Source organism: Anopheles maculipalpis, chromosome 3RL, assembly GCF_943734695.1.
Source record: "Anopheles maculipalpis chromosome 3RL, idAnoMacuDA_375_x, whole genome shotgun sequence".
Lineage (NCBI taxonomy): Eukaryota > Metazoa > Arthropoda > Insecta > Diptera > Culicidae > Anopheles > Anopheles maculipalpis.
In genome coordinates this window covers 64,817,753-64,838,329 of record NC_064872.1, presented here as the reverse complement: position 1 = coordinate 64,838,329, position 20,577 = coordinate 64,817,753, and the positions used below count along the sequence as shown (strand labels likewise).

At 43.5% G+C, this 20,577-nt stretch overlaps 2 protein-coding genes across 2 annotated transcripts in view; one reads left to right on the top strand and one right to left on the bottom strand.

Moving 5' to 3' along the window:
* The window catches only part of LOC126563321 (multifunctional methyltransferase subunit TRM112-like protein), a 459,819-nt gene that overhangs the window by 149,732 nt on the left and 289,510 nt on the right, over positions 1-20,577 (top strand). The gene's annotated exons all lie outside the window — the stretch shown is intronic.
* LOC126561339 (GATOR complex protein Iml1) overlaps positions 905-20,577 on the bottom strand; it is a 295,116-nt gene continuing 275,443 nt past the window's right edge. The window contains exons 2-14 of the mRNA XM_050217426.1: positions 12,041-12,139; positions 10,153-11,963; positions 9,871-10,078; positions 9,673-9,798; positions 8,304-8,321; positions 6,863-7,080; positions 6,180-6,406; positions 5,922-6,096; positions 5,631-5,840; positions 4,817-4,891; positions 2,980-3,107; positions 2,134-2,607; positions 905-2,070 (exon numbers count right to left, since the gene is read on the bottom strand). Coding sequence (XP_050073383.1) covers positions 912-2,070; positions 2,134-2,607; positions 2,980-3,107; positions 4,817-4,891; positions 5,631-5,840; positions 5,922-6,096; positions 6,180-6,406; positions 6,863-7,080; positions 8,304-8,321; positions 9,673-9,798; positions 9,871-10,078; positions 10,153-11,963; positions 12,041-12,089 — 4,878 coding nt within the window. The 5' untranslated portion in view covers positions 12,090-12,139 and the 3' untranslated portion in view covers positions 905-911. The remainder of the gene's footprint in view (positions 2,071-2,133; positions 2,608-2,979; positions 3,108-4,816; positions 4,892-5,630; positions 5,841-5,921; positions 6,097-6,179; positions 6,407-6,862; positions 7,081-8,303; positions 8,322-9,672; positions 9,799-9,870; positions 10,079-10,152; positions 11,964-12,040; positions 12,140-20,577) is intronic.

The window sequence follows — 20,577 nt, the reverse complement described above, 5'->3', positions numbered from 1 at the left end:
TCAGTTTGAATTCATCCTAGATAGAATCCAGGCATGGTAGAACTCTACGTACTCAATGATCATTCGATAATATATATTTAAACAGTGATAATTAAATTTGGAACCACAGAAGCAGCATTATTGGTGCTACTTGAATCATCGTTTTGAAATTCTAGTAAACAGCGGTGCAACTCCCACATCTTTATATTTTTGAAGAATTTTTTATCAGACACACGGGAACATACTGAGTGATACACTACTTTGTAAGGAGTCAAACGGAAATCATAATCGAACGAACGCAACAATCGTTGCGAAGTCGTTCGTCAGTTGTGATTATTTAGATAGGGCGAAAAACACAACAATGCGCCGCACTGGGTGGCACTAACAGTACTGTTTAGGAGCTAAAAAGAAACCGGATCTTTATATAAATGCCAAAGTTTATAAAACTTGTAGTAGTAGAGAAAGAAGAGAAAGATTGGGGACATCGGAATGCACGGAAACCCTGCAATTAGACCAATCTTTCCTTCGAAACACTAACTGGTTAGTATACGCATTAGCAGAATAGTGAAATTGGAAGGTAACAGAGCGAAATCAGGCTTACAGATGTTAAGGAACTTTAGCGTTCGTACGATCCCCGAGATGAATAGAGCAATATAGAAGTTAGTGGATTGGTATGATCGTTTGTGCTAGATAGAACCCCTCGTTCGTGTGTGTATTCAGGGGAGGCAGGCGCTGTATTCGTTGGCTAGAAAAAAAAGTATTGCCAACCGCTGGTATGCCTTTAGTTTTTGCGAGTGATTTTGGTTTTATTTCGATTTTTGTGTCAATAAAAGAACGCTTAAACAAGCAATAATAACAACGGAAAAATGGTGAGCGTGTCAATGTTCTTTTTTTCTGCTCGCCTCTCTTTCTCTTTTTTTTCTCTCTCTCTCTCAGGTACGTTCGAGTGAAGCTTTCTCCTTTAGCTCCCAGCAAGATTCCCAGAAGGTTACCAACCGTTGATCGGTGTTAGCACAAAACTCCTTAAAGTCGCGCAACATCTTCAGCTGAAACAGATCGTCCGTTTGTGCGATGACTAGCGATTTCCACTTCTTGTTCGGTATCATGTGATTCCAGGACCAAAGGAAACCGGTCCGTCGGATCACTTCCGTTTCGTCCTTGGCAGTACCTTTAGCTCCGGTGACGTGGCGCGTGATGTAGGACGGTTCGTGACTACTAGGTGCGACCATCTGCGATTCGTACGAAGCCGAGTAACGGTTGATGAAGGCGATCGGTTTCTTGAAGTTACTGCCACCGGATGCGAGCCGTTGGCGGGAACGCAACCCAACGTTTGGGTTCGGTACTAGCAGAAACATATTGCCACTGCAGTGAACGTACTGATAATCTAGCGAGACTTGATTGGAACCCGTTTTCGTCTCAACCGGACAGCGCATAAAACCGAACCTTCGTACGATCGCTTCCTGAAACAGTAACAACCGCGCTGGCCACGTTTCTTTTGGGAACTCCTGGAACAGAAAGCTTCGATGTTGCTTCAAACACTCGATGTCGAGTGGAACGAAGATAGGTCCACGCAACGGGTCCGATTTCTCCGTAAACGGTTCCGCCAGCGGATCCGCCGGGATGGTAACGAGCTGAAAGCCGCAGGGCTGCGCTTTTCGACACCAGCCATAAATAAGATCGTACACAATCGGACCGGACGCCGTGATCCACTGGACAACGATCTCGTACGCTTGCCCCGGTATCATACGCTTGTGGTACCGTGCGTGTCCCCACTCCGTTCGATCCGATTTCGAACCAACGTCAATCTCCAGGTGTGTCTGCTTGTACATCATTCCATCATCTTCCTCCTCCTGCCGGTCGATGGATTCGCGCAAAAACGTCGGCACACCCCGATCGTGCGGATCGACTGGCCGGGTAAGATCCGGATGCCGTATTTCCACCTCCATCCATTCGTTCTCGAACGCGGCCAAATCACCGAGCGGTGGCACGTACTCGGACGATTCTTTCTCCTGCCGTACGATGTAATACAGACAGAAGCCGGCGACGATCGGTTTGTTGAAATCGCCAGAAGCGTGACAGATGAGACGATTGCTAAAAAAACGAAAAGGTGACTTTTCCTGATCCTCTCAAGTGATCTTAGCCATAAGTTCTTACCGTCTCATTTCTTCCAGTATGTCCACCGGTTGGCAGGGACCCTCGATGCGATTCTGCAGCCAGTTGATCGCATCGTACGACACAAAAGTGCACGAAGGCATACTTTGGGCTGGGGCTAGAAAACCCACACCATGCACCGGATGGCGCATTGCATCGAAGATTTCCTGCAGCGTAGCGGTTGGCTTTAGCTTGCCACCTTCACCACCGAAATCATCACCATCCTCCGGCAGGCCTTGCTCGGTGGCCGTGTTTAGCGTGGACAGTGGTATCCCATCAACCGTCGTTCTACCACCAACCGAGCTAACCATCATCAAAGGCGATCCAATGCCGGGCGTTACCGGTGTTGATGGACCGTTGCTGCTGTTGCCGGTTGCTGTCCCCGTCGAGCCGATCGGACCGGTACCGATCGGAGTTGGCGATTGTACGGCACTTCCACTTTTGTCCAGCACCTTCGATCCGGTTCGTGTGAGGATACTGCACGGTGGAGAAGATGTGACGCATTAATTTTATTCCGTCCCGTTTGTAGGGGTCCGGTTCGTTTTAGGGGGGGTTGGTGTGGTCAGGTATGAGAGCAGCAAGCTAAAGCGAGGCCGCAAGCGTGTTTTGCAAACTAAGTGGCACGACAAAAGAACAAAAGTAAGCAGAAGAGGGAGTAGTCTACGGCTTACCTGCCATGCTGATGATTTAAGGGAAGATTTAACAATTTTAAAAAAGCCTTACCGTTCTACAAAATTCTACAAATAAATACACTTCTGACTGCAAACTTTATCTTATGAATGAACAATGAGGATGTGAACAAATGGAGCATTAAATACAAACACACACACACACATACACAAAACTAACCTGTTACCGGCAAGAGTGCTAGGGAAAGTAAAGCGATCAGGAGTATGGTGATGATGGTGGTGAAGAAGATGATGAGAATGGCCATTACTTGTGCTGTTATAATACAGTTTTACCCATCCACCATGCTGCTGGAATAAAAGAAATATTAAAATCAAGATAATTTTTGAGAGAAAAAAATAACAAAATAGTAAAAGTAAAAAGCACAGAAACACACACGCACAAACACATAATAGTAGTTGCGTCGGCAGAGAAATAGGCAAAAATTGAATTACAAACGAAACTATTTAAATGCAAGAATAATGCGTATTTCGAAGCTTTTTGATAGTGCTTTAACGATTTTACAGATAGTTTAAAAAACGTTGACATAAATCCAAAAATATTTGAGAAATTGTCATAAGACATGAAAAAAATTCTAAAATATCTGGGAAGTCGTCCGAAAAAAATTATACGAATCAAAAATAATTCAGGAAAGTACAAAATATGTGAGAAAGATCATGAAATAGTACCAAAAAACTTCGAAATTTCTCATAACACCACAATACCACCGTACGAAGCAGAGATCAATCCTGGTACTGGTAATTTTAAGCCTAAAAGGGAAATTTCTTAGCGACAATACACTATTAGCACAATGGAAAAAAAAACTGCTGTTAAAACAAACAAATACACACACAAAAACAGATATCGAGCGACTTTAAGGTGCAATATAAGCGGCAACAGAAGCAGCAACAATAGCAGCAACGCACACACAACACCTAAACCGACACCACCGCTAAGGACCGGGGCAATACCACTTCCCGCGCACACCAATATGTGTGTGTTGGTACATTTGGCAATGATAAAGGAAAGGAAGAAGAGTAAACATTAACCTGAACCTTGACTTCTCCGGCAGATGGTTGCTGAACACTCGGTCACGGAACTTTGGGGGTGCCGTTACCTTGTTTGTGTGTTATTTGTCGAGGATAATACGCCGCACCGGTTTTGCAAGATTGAACGAGGGTGTAGGAAATGGGGGGAATTGAAAAAATAAGAAAAAATTCAATTAGCAATCGTTATATAGCAATTGATACGATATTTTGCTTACTGCAGAGGGTAGTGAATGGGGTTGGATAAGATTATGTTGAAAAACGATTTACTGTTTTGAATTAATTTAAAAGAAATTAACAATGAAGTAAATGACAAAACAGAAATAATTAAAGTTTTAAAAAGCAAAGAACCAAGAAGATATTTTAAACCAGAAGCGCATATTGGTAAAACTTCCACCAGCGCACTAGAGGAAAGAAGCAATGAAGTATCAGTAAACATGAACAAATCAATTGAAAGAACGATAAATCTATGATTCGAAAGCGAATAAAGCCAACATACGAGTAATATTTAAAATTTTTGAAAGCTTTCTAACAAACTGAAAAATGAAAAAAAAAAAGGTAAGACAGAGTAAGCAAACAGGTGAATCAAACCAAACCACCAACAAGTTAAGAAAAACTTGCGCAAAATCAATAAACGCTAAGCAAAGGTTGTATGAAAAACAAAAGCTTAATAAACGCAACAATGCGGATGAAGTAAACAGAACAATAACGTAAAACATTATATGAAAGCAGTGAACAATTTGGGAACAAATATAAAAAGAGAAAGAAGAAACTCAAAGTTTCATAAAAAAGAAAAGAAAAGGTCCTCGTAGGATAATGCCTTTGCCTGCAGCAGTAAATTCGACTGAAAATTGAATAACTGAACTAACAACAAACCATGATACGACTGGCTACAAACAAAAAGACAAGGGACAGTGAAAATAAACAGGAGTGAAGGATTTTTCTTTTTTTTCTTTTTTTGGTTTTTCGCACACCTGATTCGGTGGTGGTCTCGACAGGATGCTGGTACTGTGGCGTCGTCTGGTAAGGTGCGTTTGATGTGGATATCCCTGCAAAGGATAAGTTAGGTGTGTATGTGCAGTTCAGAATAGCTGGAGTAGGAAGAACAATTAACAATTTCACTTTCGAAGGACACGTTTGACAAAGAAAATCTGATCATACGAATCACGATCATGCAGATAGTTGTGTGCTTGAACTCAACTGAACGGGGACGATAGACACGATTGATGGATCGAAGCTTAAGTTCGTAACACAATAGTGAGCAATATTTTAAGTTACATAACATTAATGACTATTCTTTTGCTTATTTAGAAACAAATTGAAACACAACACATCGATGATCGATGGCTCTCAGTGAAAGTACGTAAAAGCAGATCACTTGTAATTTCTGTTGCATAGGATGAGAGCAGTGTGTAACGTAAGCAGTAGCACCGTGATTAACATCAACACATCGTTAGTCACGTACACAGTCCGAAAAAAAAAGGATTAAGAAAACAATTACACACGAAGAAAAACCGATGCCGTTGACTAACGCCATCTATCGGGCGGTATACTAAACTGGGCACAATCGTTAGCAAAAGAAAAACAAAAATGGAAGATAAAACACACGATCACACGAATATTGGGCTGAAAACGGTTGATAACACATACAACACAAACACACACACACAATCGTGACTGGGTGTGTGTCTTTCGATGACCAGCATCGGTTTGGTTTGTAGCAGTTTTGGACAGACTGGCCCGGTACCATCATCGTCACCTTCGGTATCGACGCAGTGACGAACTTACCCTCGTCTTCTTGACCGGTTGTAGCTTTTTTATTTTGTTTAGATGTGCCTCGACGAAGCGTACGAAATCGTTGCAGATCTGCCGGTCCGGTGGGAACGGCGTGTCCTCGTGGTAGATGTCACAGCGCCGTACCGTTCCGTCGAGAATTTTCTTCATCGCTGGATCATCCTTCGGTAGAAGATACATCCGGTAGCGCCAGTATTTCATGTTCTGAAGTAAGCAAAATGAGGAAAAAAAAGCCATGAAAGAGTGATGTACTGTTTGGATTGTTGGAATGAATTTAAAGAAAACCTCATGCAGTGGATAATCCGTGTCGCCTCGGGTACATATGTACTGGTCCATATAGTTCCAGTTAAAGTTTTCCAGCTTTTCGGTGGTAAAGTGTACGCCGCTCACTTCGTACGTGTCGTGCTGGGGTGCATGGAACCGGTACCGATAGTCAACGTTGATTGGTGGATATGGATGGCTACAAATGGAAGAAAGAAAAGACAGATTTGTCAAAATAACATCTGCTTTTAGTAGAGTGCTCTTCGTCTGTTATTCTATTACCGTGGCCGATATCGTGTCACGGTAATCGCCGAACCACTCAGGGAGATGCGATGGAAGATACGTCCAATTGATAGTAGATACTCTTTGGTCGGTTCTTGTGGTGGTTGACGACGTAGTACGCTGCTCGCGGTTGCAAAATACGATACTGGTTGTAGATGGCCACCGCAGCATGGTGCGTGAGGTGGATTCGTTGCACTCTTGTCGGGAAGCACGATGAGTTGAAAGCCCTGCAGGAATTAGAAAAGGATAGTGATTAGGAGGATAGACAGCTTGTGATAGAAAGTTCAATTCAGGCCAATTTTTCCAAAGACCTCTTAGACTCTAAGGCCTATGAGCTGAACTCAGATCCTGTTCTGAAGCCTTTTCTTCATACAAGGTAAGAGCGTAGCATACGAATAGATCTTCATCCGTAGTCTCTTGACTGATTGCGCCAAAGCTTCACAAGAAAGATTTGTGCAGTAAATTTGTCATTAATTGGCCAGAGTGGTTGCGGTGAATCAATTAGTTCGGTCCTTTTTTTATGAAATCATAATTTATCCTCCAGAAGAGCTCACATAGACTATTATGTTCGAAACTTCGACCAAAAGAATAGAAGGTTGAGAAAAGGAATATCCAACGAAAAATCAAACAAATGATGTGATCTCTCCTGTTTAAGGAAAACGATCTATAATGAGGTAACGCACCTGTGCCAATCGTTGTGATACCAGTTCTTTGAACACCTCATCCGTGGACAGTGGTTTCTTGTAAACCGCACGATTCTGCGCATAGTCCGCATTGAAGTCTTCCGGCAGTAGCGTGTAGTCCGACACGACGTAATCGTTGTGCAGCGAACGCTTGTCCGGGAAGTAATCGGTAGTGATCGGCAGACAGGCGGGCATCGTGAGCGATTTCCAGTCCACACCTTTTGGCAACGATCATTAACCGTTTATCGTTCGATAGGAGGAAGATGGTAAAAACGGGATTTATTAGAGAATGCAATTTAGTACAAAATATTCACCCACTATACTACACCATTATAACTACAAAAAGCACAATCAAGCACTGAGTAATACAACGTTACAGCACCTTGCTTGATTTCTTGAACAGATAAACAGGATACGATGTTAGTGAACTACAAGCATGCACAAACAGTCTCTAATTGGGGAATTGTTAGTGACAGAAAGCGATATTAAAGGTACAGATTACAACGTATCCTACTACTCTTCGTGCTGCTCACACACACCGTGCACTCAGTGATTCTAAAGGGTCGTGTAAATCATGCAATCATGCAGTGATCATGCCTTTGGGTTTGAAGCATGCTCCAGTATCGCAACAGTACAAATATATACGATCGTGTGCCAAGAAATTTGAATGATAATACAATTTTTGCTTCTTTTTAAACATTTCCAAACAAGATAAGTACCAACAACAGGCCAATTCGGAACGACGACGACGACGACGCATGATTTACATTACTCCTCACAGCCGGGTGTGGTGGATTCACGGAGGTGAAATTAGGCGAAATTTCTTGTGCGACTACTACACGCACACACACACGCACTTAACACAGGGACAGCGAAGTAGCTATTCACATAGGCTTCACTGTGTTCACACAAGCACTATTGACAGCGATACGTTTAGTGACACACAATACAAGGACGGATTGATCGTTCACAGTGTAGAAAGAAGCATTCCTCCTTTCCATCCGCACAGATCAGTCGTCTTCAACGAGAAAAATATTTTATCTATAAAAGTAAACACAAAGTACACATACACACATACACAAACATACTACTACTGACATCAACTAACAGAGGAGAGAACGTAGCCAATATAGAGACAGCAGTGTGGAAATTTGAAACGATCGTTATCGATCGACAGCTGTGCAGAAGGAAGGAAGTAGCAAAGGTGCATTTGTAACAAAGGTGAAACCAGGAGCTTGTAAGAGGGAATCAAAAGAGTGGGGGTTTTTAAAAAAAAGGGCAAAATTGCGCATATAAAAACAGTGGTGCTACGAAGGTATAAATACACATAATACTAAAAGTACTTAGAGTAAAATAATATAAACTATAGCAAACGAAAATTATTCCGAAAGAAAGTGATTGCACAGTAACAAAGCTTGTGGTGTGTTGCTTGTGGCCCAACCTATTATCACTCTGCCAACTGCTGATTCGCCCACAGTCCCGATGGTACCCGTTTCGTCGCAACATATGGGAAAACGCACGCACGCACGCACAGAAGGACGGACGCATGGATGGTGGAGTATTTGTGCGTGTATTTTTTTTTTTTCGTTTGTGGTGAGCACATATAAACGCACATACAATACATACACGCGTACATACACGCACACACACACAAACATTTAGATGAAATATAGAGAGAAAAAAACGAAGAAAAAATGTTGTTGAATTAGAAAGAAGAACAACAAAACCACTCGATTCGACGGATATACAGGGTTGCGACGTTCATTTTCCGCGGGCATTTTCCCGCAATCGAAACACGGGTTTGTGCATCCGGGTAAGGATGAGAGCGGGGAGGGTATGCAAGATAGGGTGGGTTGTTTCGCAAAAAAGAGGGAAGCAGGAAATGGTTTTCCAAGTATCCACCGGGTATCCCGAACAGCAGCGGAGTTTGTATGATGTGTACAGGGAGAAGAAAAAAAGAAAGCGTCACAAAAGAAAGGGAAAAACGTATTATAAACTGTTGCTCGAAGAATGGCGTACACAATCATGAGAGAGAAAAAGGAATTTGATATAGGGAAGATGGTTTGAAAAGTGCCAAGTGCACGTATGACGGAAGGAGTGTGTCAACACAGCAACATCGATCGGCAATTTGTAACAAACGGCGAGAGCAAAACCAACCAAATACACCGATCGCGGCGTAAAGCGAAGCGAATCTTTTCCATCGATCGTACTTTTGGTTTGCTTTGTGTTTGTGGTGTTTTTTTTTTCTTTGGCATGAACGGTCACTTTAATGGATCTTATGAAGGGGAAAAAAGCGTACATGAGGATAAGAAAACATTCGGTTATTGAATTGGTTTCGTTTGTTAAATGTTTGATGTTGGAATGTTTGCAGTGGACGGCAATTGGTATTGTGGCCGTGTAAAGAGAAAGATGAGAATGATCTTCAAACAACAGTTAATAAATAAATAAAACAACACTACACGAACTGTTGTGATTAGCAACCAAACATGTGTTTGTTATCGCTGGGAAATGTGTGTAGGGAAAAATGTAAGATGAAGATTGGTGACATTTACAGACAGTTTTTCAGATCATAAAATAAATCGTCCTGATGCTCAAGAACAACAAATTGTTTTTAACATCTGCACGCACGTCATTGTGACCTGTAAAACGCTGCAAAGTATTGTCAAAGTTGTTTCGCGAATGAATACTCGTATGATAAATCGTAAAAATTGGGGAAAAAATGAAGGACTTTGAGGAAGAAAACAACGCGTTACACGGATCGTATTAGTATGATGAACGCCATCAAAGGCGCCGTGCCATGTCGGTTCTACCTGTAGTAAGGGCCGGTGTCCATTCCTGTTCGCCGGTGGCACCCCACAGAAGGGTAAGACTTTTTGACGGTGTTACCGGTACGTGTGGACCGGCCGGTGAGTGTAGGACGGACTTTTTCCTATTGCCTAAAAAGAATCATACAGAGCGCGATTGGATAGAATGTCCTCCTCTTTCATTACTAAACCAAACAAGCTTACATCCATTTTCTGTTATCCACTTTAAGTCGTCCTCGTTGAGGCGGCTATCGAACGAGGCGGTGCTTCCTTGCCTTGCCCGTCCCCAGGTGCAGGTGGAAGTGTGCGCATATTCACTGCTCGAGTCAAGATCCACAAAATAGCTAGGCGTTTGGGTTGCGGCAGGAACGGCCTGGTAGTGATGCTGCTGAATTAACACACCTTGTGGTCCCTGGAAATTGGTAGAATAGGAAATTTATAGTGAAAAGCTACAGCTACATCAATTGTTAACGTAACGCAGCTTACCTTCGGAAAAATGTGTGTCCATCGACGTCGATTCGATGTCAGCTTAATGGTGACATGTGACGGATCAAACGGATTGATCAAAGCCCTTCCAGTACGTACGACGGGTCCACTGGAAGATCCAAACGCACCGGTACGACCCTCCATTATTGGTGATGTGATAACGGTCGGCTTTGGCATGCCCAATATATCGCTCGTGTTAGGTGAGCTGCTACGCGATGCAATGCTCACGTTCAACAGACTGTTCGACGCGTGGTGAATATCCGGATCAGACATTTTGCGTCGCAAATGGGAAGGACTCAGCGTATCCTGTTCCCATTCGCAAGCGCGCGCGTACGTCCCAAACCCATCCAGACTGGGGACGGACGTTTTCTTTGTGCGTGCCATACGCTGCAGCGAACTTGTCCCGTGGACGGCCGGTAGCTGAAATATCTGATCATCATATGCGTCGTAATCGAACAGACAGTTGTGTATGTATTCGTTCTTTTTATCGGCCGTTTGCTTCGTTAATCTTAACCGACCTGCTCCGGCTGGACGCGGCTGTTGCGGTTCCGTACTGCCGCCAATCGCTGGGGGCGGTTTGATACGTGGAATAAATGTGGAATAGGGAAGTTTTTTGTTGGTCGAGTAGAAACTAAGATTAATCCAGTGTGGCATCGAATAATCGTCGATCGAGGTGAGTGTGTCCTTGTTGTGGAACTTAAGGAGAGGAACCGCATGCAACGGTTGCTCACCGACGCACACCAGATCACTGCCGACCCCATTATCGATTATGCGTTGTTTGGTGATGTTGGTTAGCTCCCGGTCAACCTCAAACACTCCAACGCCCGGTGTAATTACCACCGACAGCTGGCCGGTACGATCGAAGCTACGATCAAGGTAGTGCTTCTCAAACACGTTCAGCGAGATGTTCAACACCTCCAAGAAATTCCCCTGCGCGGCGGTAGAATTCGTAGCCGGTGGGATTTGTGTCCCGGGTGGAAGGTCTCCTCGATGATGATACTTCAACACCACGTCCCGATAGCCGGTGAAAAGTCGGCGCAACTGTACAAGCGTTGTACTCCAATCATCGCACCGTTCATTTTGAATGGCCACCCGGTAGAAGTCTTCATAAAATCGTCCTCTATAATCGATCTGCAAACATTCGCGCATATGGGGCGGGAATTCGTCCAAACTTTTCGCTGTGTAGAAAGTGCGCGAAAACAGCACGATCGTGACTTCATGGTTGCTGCCAAGCTTTTGCCACTTTTTGTACAGATCGGCCAGGAAACCGTTTACCGCCTTCTCAAAGTAAAGATCGCCGTATATGTCAAAGTCCCACATTTCTGATGACATCTGCAGAAATAGATACACCATCGAGGTGTTGCTACGGAACACCACCTTGGTATCTTCGTTGATAACACCGCAAGCGACCCGTTCGCCCTGGGACCACATTTCGTACACCTGGCACCGGATACAGCCTTCGCACGATTCGATCTTCTTGTTCAGATACACGCAAGTATTGGTGAGCCGTGTCTTTAGCCGCCACATCTCGGACCGTCCGATGTACTGGTCCTTGAACGTAATCTCGACCGAATCGAGCGCCACATCGGCCGGATCGACCACGCGCATGTAGACATCGTTGTAAGCCTTCAGATTGAACGTGGTGGCCACGTTTACCTCTACGCTGATCGTTTCGCGCGAGTTGAAGTCTTTGTTAAGGCAGGTCACTTGTAGGAGCAGCCGGCATCCATCGTCTTCCGGTAGGTATATTTCGACGATGTCATTAAGCTTCAGATCCGGATGTTCTTTCGGGTTTAGCACTAGATCTTCCGCTAGAAGGAAGAAATCGCAAGGAGAATTTTTTTTAGCTAAGTCGTTCACAACGGAAAGCTGCTTCAGCGATACTTACTGCTAAAGGTTTTCTGGTGTGTGACCAGTTTGAACAGTTTTTGCATCATTTTCTTTCGTCACAAGCTCGTGGTTTTTGCCACGAACCATATCACAATTCTGGCTGTTTAAGTTTACTGTCAACTTGTAAAACAATAGTTCAACCTTTATAGTGAATCGCAATTCCTACACTTCACTGATGGCTGCTTCTTTCTTGAAACATTCATTGCACTACCACTGCGAGCACGGAAAATAAAGTCGAACGAAAGAGATTTTTGATAAGCTTGCGACTTACTTTTCGGGACACCAGAACCAGGATTGTTCTACCCTACTCATTCCTACCGCTACCACCGCATATGCACCATAAACGCTGGGTAACGTTTGCGCTTTCAAGCACCACAATCACAACCCGATGGTAAACATTTAATGCTACACACTTTTTATAATGCGATAAGAGCAAGATCCGAAAAGTAGCTCTAAAAGTACCAAACAATAGTTCCGTGCGTGTGTCACGAGTTGACAGCAAACATATGATCGAGCATTGTTTATTTGCATCCTCTTTCCTATCGGAATTTTGGAATTAGGCTGATTAGAATAGCCGTGCACGATTATGTTCTCGTTGTTGAACCGCCTGGAAACACTTTCGAAACAGTATAAACCACATTAAAGAGTAAAAGCACGTTAAAATTGATAAGTTTTGGCTAGATTACGCACCGACGAGCACACTTGTTTACATTTTCTGAGACTAACGTGTTGACAGGTGGTTTCGTGCGTTTTCAACACTTGGTTGAAATGTTCAAGCCATGTTGAGTGATGTGTCTCGAGTGTTTGTTTACATATTTCATTTTACGTGTTTTTTGAAGCATTATATGACTTTTTTATATTTTGAAGCTTATTTTTTTATCAGGTAAATTGATATTGTATAGCAATACGGCCTGGCCGTCCCGTATGAATAAAAAAAAAAAAAAAAATTGATATTGTATGCGCGAATTAAATTATTCGTGTTTGTAAATAAAACCGTGCATTTGTCGATCGGAGCATATCTTGCACGCAAGCAACAGTGGTTGTGCCATGTTGAATGCAATCTATGCTTCTATGTTGATTGCAATTCGAAATGAACAAATTCTATGATTTGAAAAAGTTTTCAAACCTTTGAAGGGGATTTTGGTGCCCGATCCAGCTGCATTGATCTTTTAGGATTGTGGCGATTTGTTTATGATCTAACAACTCAACTTTATTCTGTGTTGTATGTAGCCAAGCATTTTTTTTATCGAACAGCTTCAGGGATTTCTTGTGTAGATCTGCGTCGTATTATTAAATTTAACCATTTTGAAACTTTCTTCTTTTGAACCTCGGAATACGTAATTGTTTTAAAAAAAATTATACAATTCTTCGACGGTTCTGGTCCCCATTCATGTCAATTTTTGTAACGACCGCCCATTCATACCGCACTTATACCAATTCAACCCGACCTTTGCGCCCGACAAAACGGATAACGAATGTAAAGAAAAGAAGCAAAGACGACGGCAAAAGAAAATTTAGCAGTAATTGTCCGCCGCAAAAATTATCATCAATCCGGCAGCAGCACTAACGAGGCACGTCTTTACCAACTGTGAGGACGCACTGCGTGGCAAACGCATTCACTTCCCTACACAAACGGTGAATGGTCCATTCAGCCCGATGGTGCCAGCATCGGATCCTATGTAATGTTTTGCAAGACCGGTGTCGGAGGTTTGGAGAAAAAAGCAAAAAAACCACGTTACCATCTCGCTTCTCGGTTCGTTCGGACTTCCATCCATCCACCCTTTATGTTGACCCGTTAGGGCCAGAGCCTCATTGAAGCTGTTTGCGGTTGAAACCAAACATTCATCGCCTACACTGCTAAAGTTCTTCGCCTGCGTGCGTTAAAAACCCTCTGGTCGACAACTGATGCTGAGGCGACGGCGACGTCGACAATGTGTCGTAATTGAAATTCAAAATGCAATTCATAATTAAAATATGCGCCCCGGCAGAATCGTTGTTGGTTGGGCAATGAGATCATTCTAGCTGTAGGAGAGCGAGTCAACCCACCACCGTCTGAATGGGTAGACCCAGATCCCTAGGACCGTACACAAATTGTCTCCGGAAAAAGGATTGCAGAATCCCCGGATTTTTATGCTTTTCCTACGCCCAACATGGCGGATGTACGGTTAGAGGGGGAAGAAAAACCGTGGGTCGATACCTACGGTAATCAAGAGCGAGACGAGAAAAGAGCCCAACTCCACAAACACACACCTCCCAAGGGAACAGGGAATGGGAAGTGAAAATGCTCGGGACAAAGATAAACAACGAAACAAGATCAGCCGCACGCCATGACTCCGTTCATTCGGCCACGGTTCTGCCAGACTTCCTTTTGCGTAGCGTTTTTCCCTACACCTCGATCAGGAGTTAATTCATCTTCGTTGCTCGTTCATTTTGTGAGCTTTTCACCACCCGCTAGTTCTGCTTCTGGTTCCAACCTCGCTCTCACCTTCCTAGCAATATCCTTTTCTTCTAGCCAAAGCGTGCGTCTCGGTACAGCTTATCTTTTATTCATCTTCGTTGCACCTTTTCTCGCTCGAGTGACGTTGTTAGCAGCAGACTCAAGCACTACTACCTCTACCCAAACACGACGCCCTTTCAGACTTATGCTTTATTTTTTCCGATATGCGGGTGTTTTTTTTTTCCGACGCTGGCCGCGTTAGCTTGGCCGGTGTGTCAGGAAGCCACTTGACTTTTCCTTACCATCAATTCATTTCTTCAGGTGCATGTGTGTGTGTGTATGTATGTTCCCATTCTTTCCGACTTCTTTGCTGCCTCGTTGTTTAGGACAAATACACATAATTTTCTTTTCTTTAGGCACCATTTTCTTCTAAGACTTCCGCACAGCTTCCATCTTACCCATTCATTCGTACGGGCGTTCTGATCTTTTTAGAAGAATGGTTATTCAAAAACAATAAAGCAAAAGCACAAAATACGATCCATTTAAAGGGATTTCATATGCATTAGTTAGATTTTGTCGCAGTTCAGCTACAGCATGGCAGGCAAAAGGATGCTAAAGAATTATTTGTCCCCGTAGTTGTTGACCTCAACGCGACACAATTGACGGGATGAAAATGGATTTGAACGGAAGCATTAGGGCGGATCCTGTTGGGAGTATCTCGTATCCTTTGGGGAGGACTGTTCGGTTCTCTCAAAGTAATTTTTGCTGTTTTATTAGAGCTATGCCTGCAAAACAGGAGCAATGACCTTGAGTGGGATGAAAGAAAGTGTTTCTAATTGTATTCTCCTTCACAAAATCTCCATGAGATAATAATACATTTCCACAGTAGCATTATTGGTTGACAACGCCTAAAGATATGCAATACAAAACACCTCATCTAACTTTTAACGCCCAGCTCCATGCCTAGCTATGCAAGATTGTTATTATTGACACAAAAGTAAGAAAAGATAAGTGGCTGTTAAAAAAAAAAACGACTCAAAATGAGCCGTATCAACTTGGTAGTTCCAGCAGAAAATGGCATACCCCTTGGAGAATACTTAAATCCGAAGATCGACGAGCATTTTTGCAAGTTTCCTTGTTTCCCGGAATCCGATCGGACAATATTTTGTCTACTGTTTTATTTGAACCGAAAAAGCCACACCATCAACCGGAAAAAAAAGGAATATTCAACAAGAGCCATTCATCATAATCGTGTCTCCTGGACGTGGGACAAAAGTTGACTTTTTTTTTGTTGTGTGCGACGTCGAGAGCAGACAGCAGATAGTTCAGACCGAAGTGAGTGGACGTTTTTCCTGGAAACTCTCACCGTGGCAGCATAACCTAAGGCTGTCCCCAGGCTTCCCTGGAAATGTACGAAAGTATGCGGTTGTTTGGCTTGGTTGGTCCGAGTGTTACCACCAAGTGAGCCTGCAATTCCCATCGGCATCTTTATCCGTCTGCTAATCCTGTCAACTGGCGTGTGCTGGGAACGTGATGGCATTACCCGGATGTTGCTGCAACCTATTTTAATCTAAACTACTGCTAGACAAACGCAAGAAGCCAACAAGCATCATCACTTACCAGGTCATACTTACGGTGTGGTGTGCATTGTTGAATTAAAAGTATGGCATTGGTCGTCCCCGAGCCAAAGGGATAGCGAATAGCCCTGGTACAGGAGGAAAAGCTTATCTAAGCTTCGTAGAGAAAAATGTATTGTTTTCTATGCTGCATGCTATTGTTTGGACATTTTCGCTTCCCCATTTCGAAGAATACATATGGAACGAATGTTAACAGACAATGTAGTTACATTCATACCGTTCCTGCATGCCGAGACAGCATATGGAATAAAAGTAATGAAAGTAAATAACAAAAAAAAACGTTCATCAATGTACAAAAGATACATTCATCCTTTGCCCATTACTGCGCCATTTTCATGAGAAATTCGTCCCGTGTGCAGGTAAAATGATAGCCCTGGACGCGGGACAAAGATTTGCCTTCCCACGCCACAGGAAGCGAATGGAAGAGAAAAAAAGGTAGAGAAATTCAATAACATAACGCATCCGCTACGCCATAATACGCCTTTATAGCCTTAATATGGTGGAGCACAGTCGCTCGTATCCGACTGAAAGAAAACCCTTGGCATGGCAATGACGAGTTTGCATCCGTACGTACACACACACAAACACTTACTTCCGGAGACATTCATTACCGGAGATGTTTGGCAGAGCCATTTGCCAGCAAAATTAGCGTCTAAAGAGCACTCAAGCCCGGGCACCTCAAACATACGTAACGAGTGTGGCCACGTGTGGCGAGCGTTGCGTTTCTTAGGCGAATCCTTTCAGAGAATCCCCCACAAAACCCCCGGCCAGACAGCCGGGGACACTCAGGGCAGCAAGCCCGACGCTTCCAGGGGATTCATTTGCGGTGTGCCCTGATGTTTGATGATGATATCATTAGATAAAGGGCTACCCTGCAACACGGCATGGCCGTTCGTTCGTTGTGTTTGACGAATCAGCGCTAGGAAACGTAAGGCATCCACATGAAGGCAGCTTGATGTTTGCGCGAACGCGAATGCTCTTTGCGCAAATGCACATTAACGCACCATCCTTCAAGCTGCAGATTACCGTTACTTGTTTGATCAGCAAATGTTGCTCCTAATTAAGGGTAACCCGATTGCTAAGAAGTTTGCCTACAATCAGGCGCTCGCACCGGTAGTTTGACGAATGCGAACCAGTACGGCAGTATGGTCCGAACGTATTTGTCACCCGTTTGGCAGGTGAACGCATTAACCTTGTTTTCTGGATTCTGGTGTGGTCGTGCGGCTTCTTTGGTGCTTGGGATAAGAAAGGCAAGCCGTTTCTTTTGCGCTGAACCAGCATAACTAAACAGCACAGCGTGTGACGTGTACAGTGTTGGTAGGTTCGGGGTTGGAATTTTCATTAAATTCCTGTTGCTTGTTAGGTGTCATGTTGTGCTGCCTGCCAGTCACGCGTCAGCTCGGGTAGCTCCTCGCTGCTGATGCGGCGTTTTGGTGGCTTGACTGTCGTCACGATGTCGCAAATCGCAGCCGAACATAGCTTAGGCTAATGGGTGCGGCTCACTAAAAAGAACGTACACGGAAGATGCATCCGCCGTGAAGAATGTCACAGTGCTTTGAATGTTTTGGTAATTCTGGTAAGAATCGGCTTCGTCGCTTCGCACTGCGATCGATGAGGAGTGGCTAGATGGAAAGAATGGTTCCTTTGTATGTCTGAGTAGTGAACTTTAGTGTAAAAGAGCTGTAAGGAATTGAGAAAGATTTTTTTGTTGAGCAGTTTTATAGCATCTGGTTTACAGCACAACATTTCCAAATCGGTTTGAATGGCTTAAATTACTTCAGGCACTCTGAGGATGAGTTTGTATCACAGGAACAGATTATCCGTGTATTACTTTGTGCAAGTTCAACAGGTACTGTACAACGAACTGAAACTCAAGATTGTGTTGTATTCCCCTTTATTCCCCTGAAGACATTTACTAGGAAATCGAACGAACAATACTTTAATTCATCCAGAATTCATCCAATGATCTTGCATCGCAAAGCTCCCAATATGTATATTTCTCATTGAAAGGTTCTGAATTCTTGAATTATAACCGACTGCTTTCTGTTCTACCTATTCTTTAGGGACTCGATGGGACCGCTCGAGCGTGGGAACGGGTTCGTTAGCCTCTGTTTGTTGATGTCTGGTGTCTGGACGTCTGGGCAGTGGTGGATTTAGCCTTTCTGGGATCTTAAGCGGAATGGAAATTGGAGCCCTCTATCACATTGAATCAAAGCTAGGTATGTGTCCGATGTTTGCTACCCATGTGAAGCCATGGATTTATAACTTACTTTCCCTACACTTACTGGTTAAATGATTGTTGAACATTAATCTAAATAAGACAAAAGCTGTCGAGGAATTGAGGCGAAGGGATCTGTTTAAGTTGTTCCATGATAAGATTCCACAAAAGACGCTCCAAACGGACCAAAACTGAGCAAGTTTTCGCCGATTTCCCTCGGACTAATGTGGTCCCAGAAACTCCCGGAAAATTCTGCCAGCAGCATTCCCGTGGAAAACCGGAAATAACTCGCTAATTTTTACGGTTATACTGATACTGTTGAATGCGTCTTTGAAAAACGCATAATTATTAATTTTTTGTTTTGTTTTTAATTATTTAAACTATGACGGCTTTCCCCCTTATTGTCAACACCGCATGTGTTGATTGTTTTTATAAACTATACTAACGGGGCATTTTCTTCCTGTTTTTTGCCTTATCCCGGGCATGCTTGGTTGGATTAACAAGTATAATTAACTCAATTTTATGCTGCTGAAATTTTTAAAAATTTAGAAATTTCCTTGTCAGGAGATCTGCGATGAGCAAACTAAAATTTTCTAAACCTTTGCAAGTGTTGTTCAATTTGCCAGTTTCCTTCCTTTAGCCATGATCGTTATTTTTGCCTGGTTTTTTCCTTACGCCAGGTTCGTTCCTTTCATCAAGATTATTACTTTTGCAGAATCGATTCTTTCGCCAGAATCTTTCAATTTGAGAAGATCGTCTATTTCTCCTATTCTTTTCCCTTTGTCAGGTGCGTTCCTCTTGCCTACTTCGTTCGTTTTGCAGTACAAATCCCAGGTTCAAAATTTCGAACCCAGTTCCGATTGTTCCTTTTGAGTAACGGAACAAACCTTCGTCCCGGAACCCATAATTCCTAGTGCTAATTTGTGGTTTAAAAGACTATTGTTTCAATAATTTAACTGACAATTATCTGTTCCATCTTCAATGAACTAGGACGATGCCAAACGATAATAAAAAATGTTCCCAACATTAAAAGCAACCAGGGTAGATCACTTTAGCAAGCATTCCGCCATAAATCCATTTGCTCAAAACAAGCTTCGATACATAATTCACAACTTCGTTATAATCGGATTTGGAAAGTACGCAAGCAAATTAGTGCTAAATCGCATTAGCTTACCTACCACAATGATTCTACAGCAAACTACTGTCGATGAAACAGTTGCCAAAGAGTAACTAGTTGCATGGCAGAGTCCCCGAGCCGCAAGTAGCAAACTAAACAAGCGAGAGGCTTACGCACCACAATCCATTTACTAGCTGGCAAGCGCGTTTCTTACGATTCTTGTGTAGCAGCAGCAGCTCGAGTTGTGATAATAATGTTTTTCCTCCTTTCCCTGAAACAGCATCCATCCCGAAACGGTTTCGACACGAACTGGCGAGCCTATCGCTTGCATCGTCTTGGAACTGAGGCAAAAGAGGCACATAACGTTCAGAACCTTCAGACATAATGTGTTTTGTGTTAGCCCATTTTCCAAATCAAAGTTTCCGCAACTACAGGGGCGACAGTGGGAAGGGCAAATCGAGGGCAAAGCATTCACAGATGGAAAACAAACTCGAATAGACAGTGATAGTGCTTATTTGCATATTACATCAAGACCGTGATGGATTCGGCGAAGAAAGGCAAGCAAATGGAATTCGCTCGGCACTCGGCGGCTTGGAGCAACAGCACCTCACACGCTGAAACGCGCTGGCGCTGGTCGCACAAAAACACTGCCTAGTTGCTTTCAAGACATTGGGCACCGAAAATGGAAAGCTTGTTGCCTGCTCACTAGGAACAGTTTGCCAGTCAAACTAGACATAAAGAAGAAGAAGAAGCACGAGGGAAAAAATGAAATAGAAAATGGCAAAAAGAAGGCAAATCACTTTCAGCCGGATCCAGCACTGGTAGGGACACATTCTGTACAGTCCACTGATCCTTCTTATTTGGCATGGCGTGTTACCGTTCCGTGCCGCTTCGTATCGTTGACTTTTATTGCCCTAAGGACACGGTGGAACACATGGTGGGACGGTGGGCAGGTTCGGGTGTGAAAAAGGGCAAGGGAGCACGCGTTTGATGCATGAATTGTTTCTGTCTGTTCAGCTAAGAGGAAAATATCGTATCGATCATCGTGGTACACCGATCAGTGAACCGAGCTGAATTTTATCGCCAAATAGTCTAGTCGGACAGGTCGGCAGAAAAGTTTGCAGCC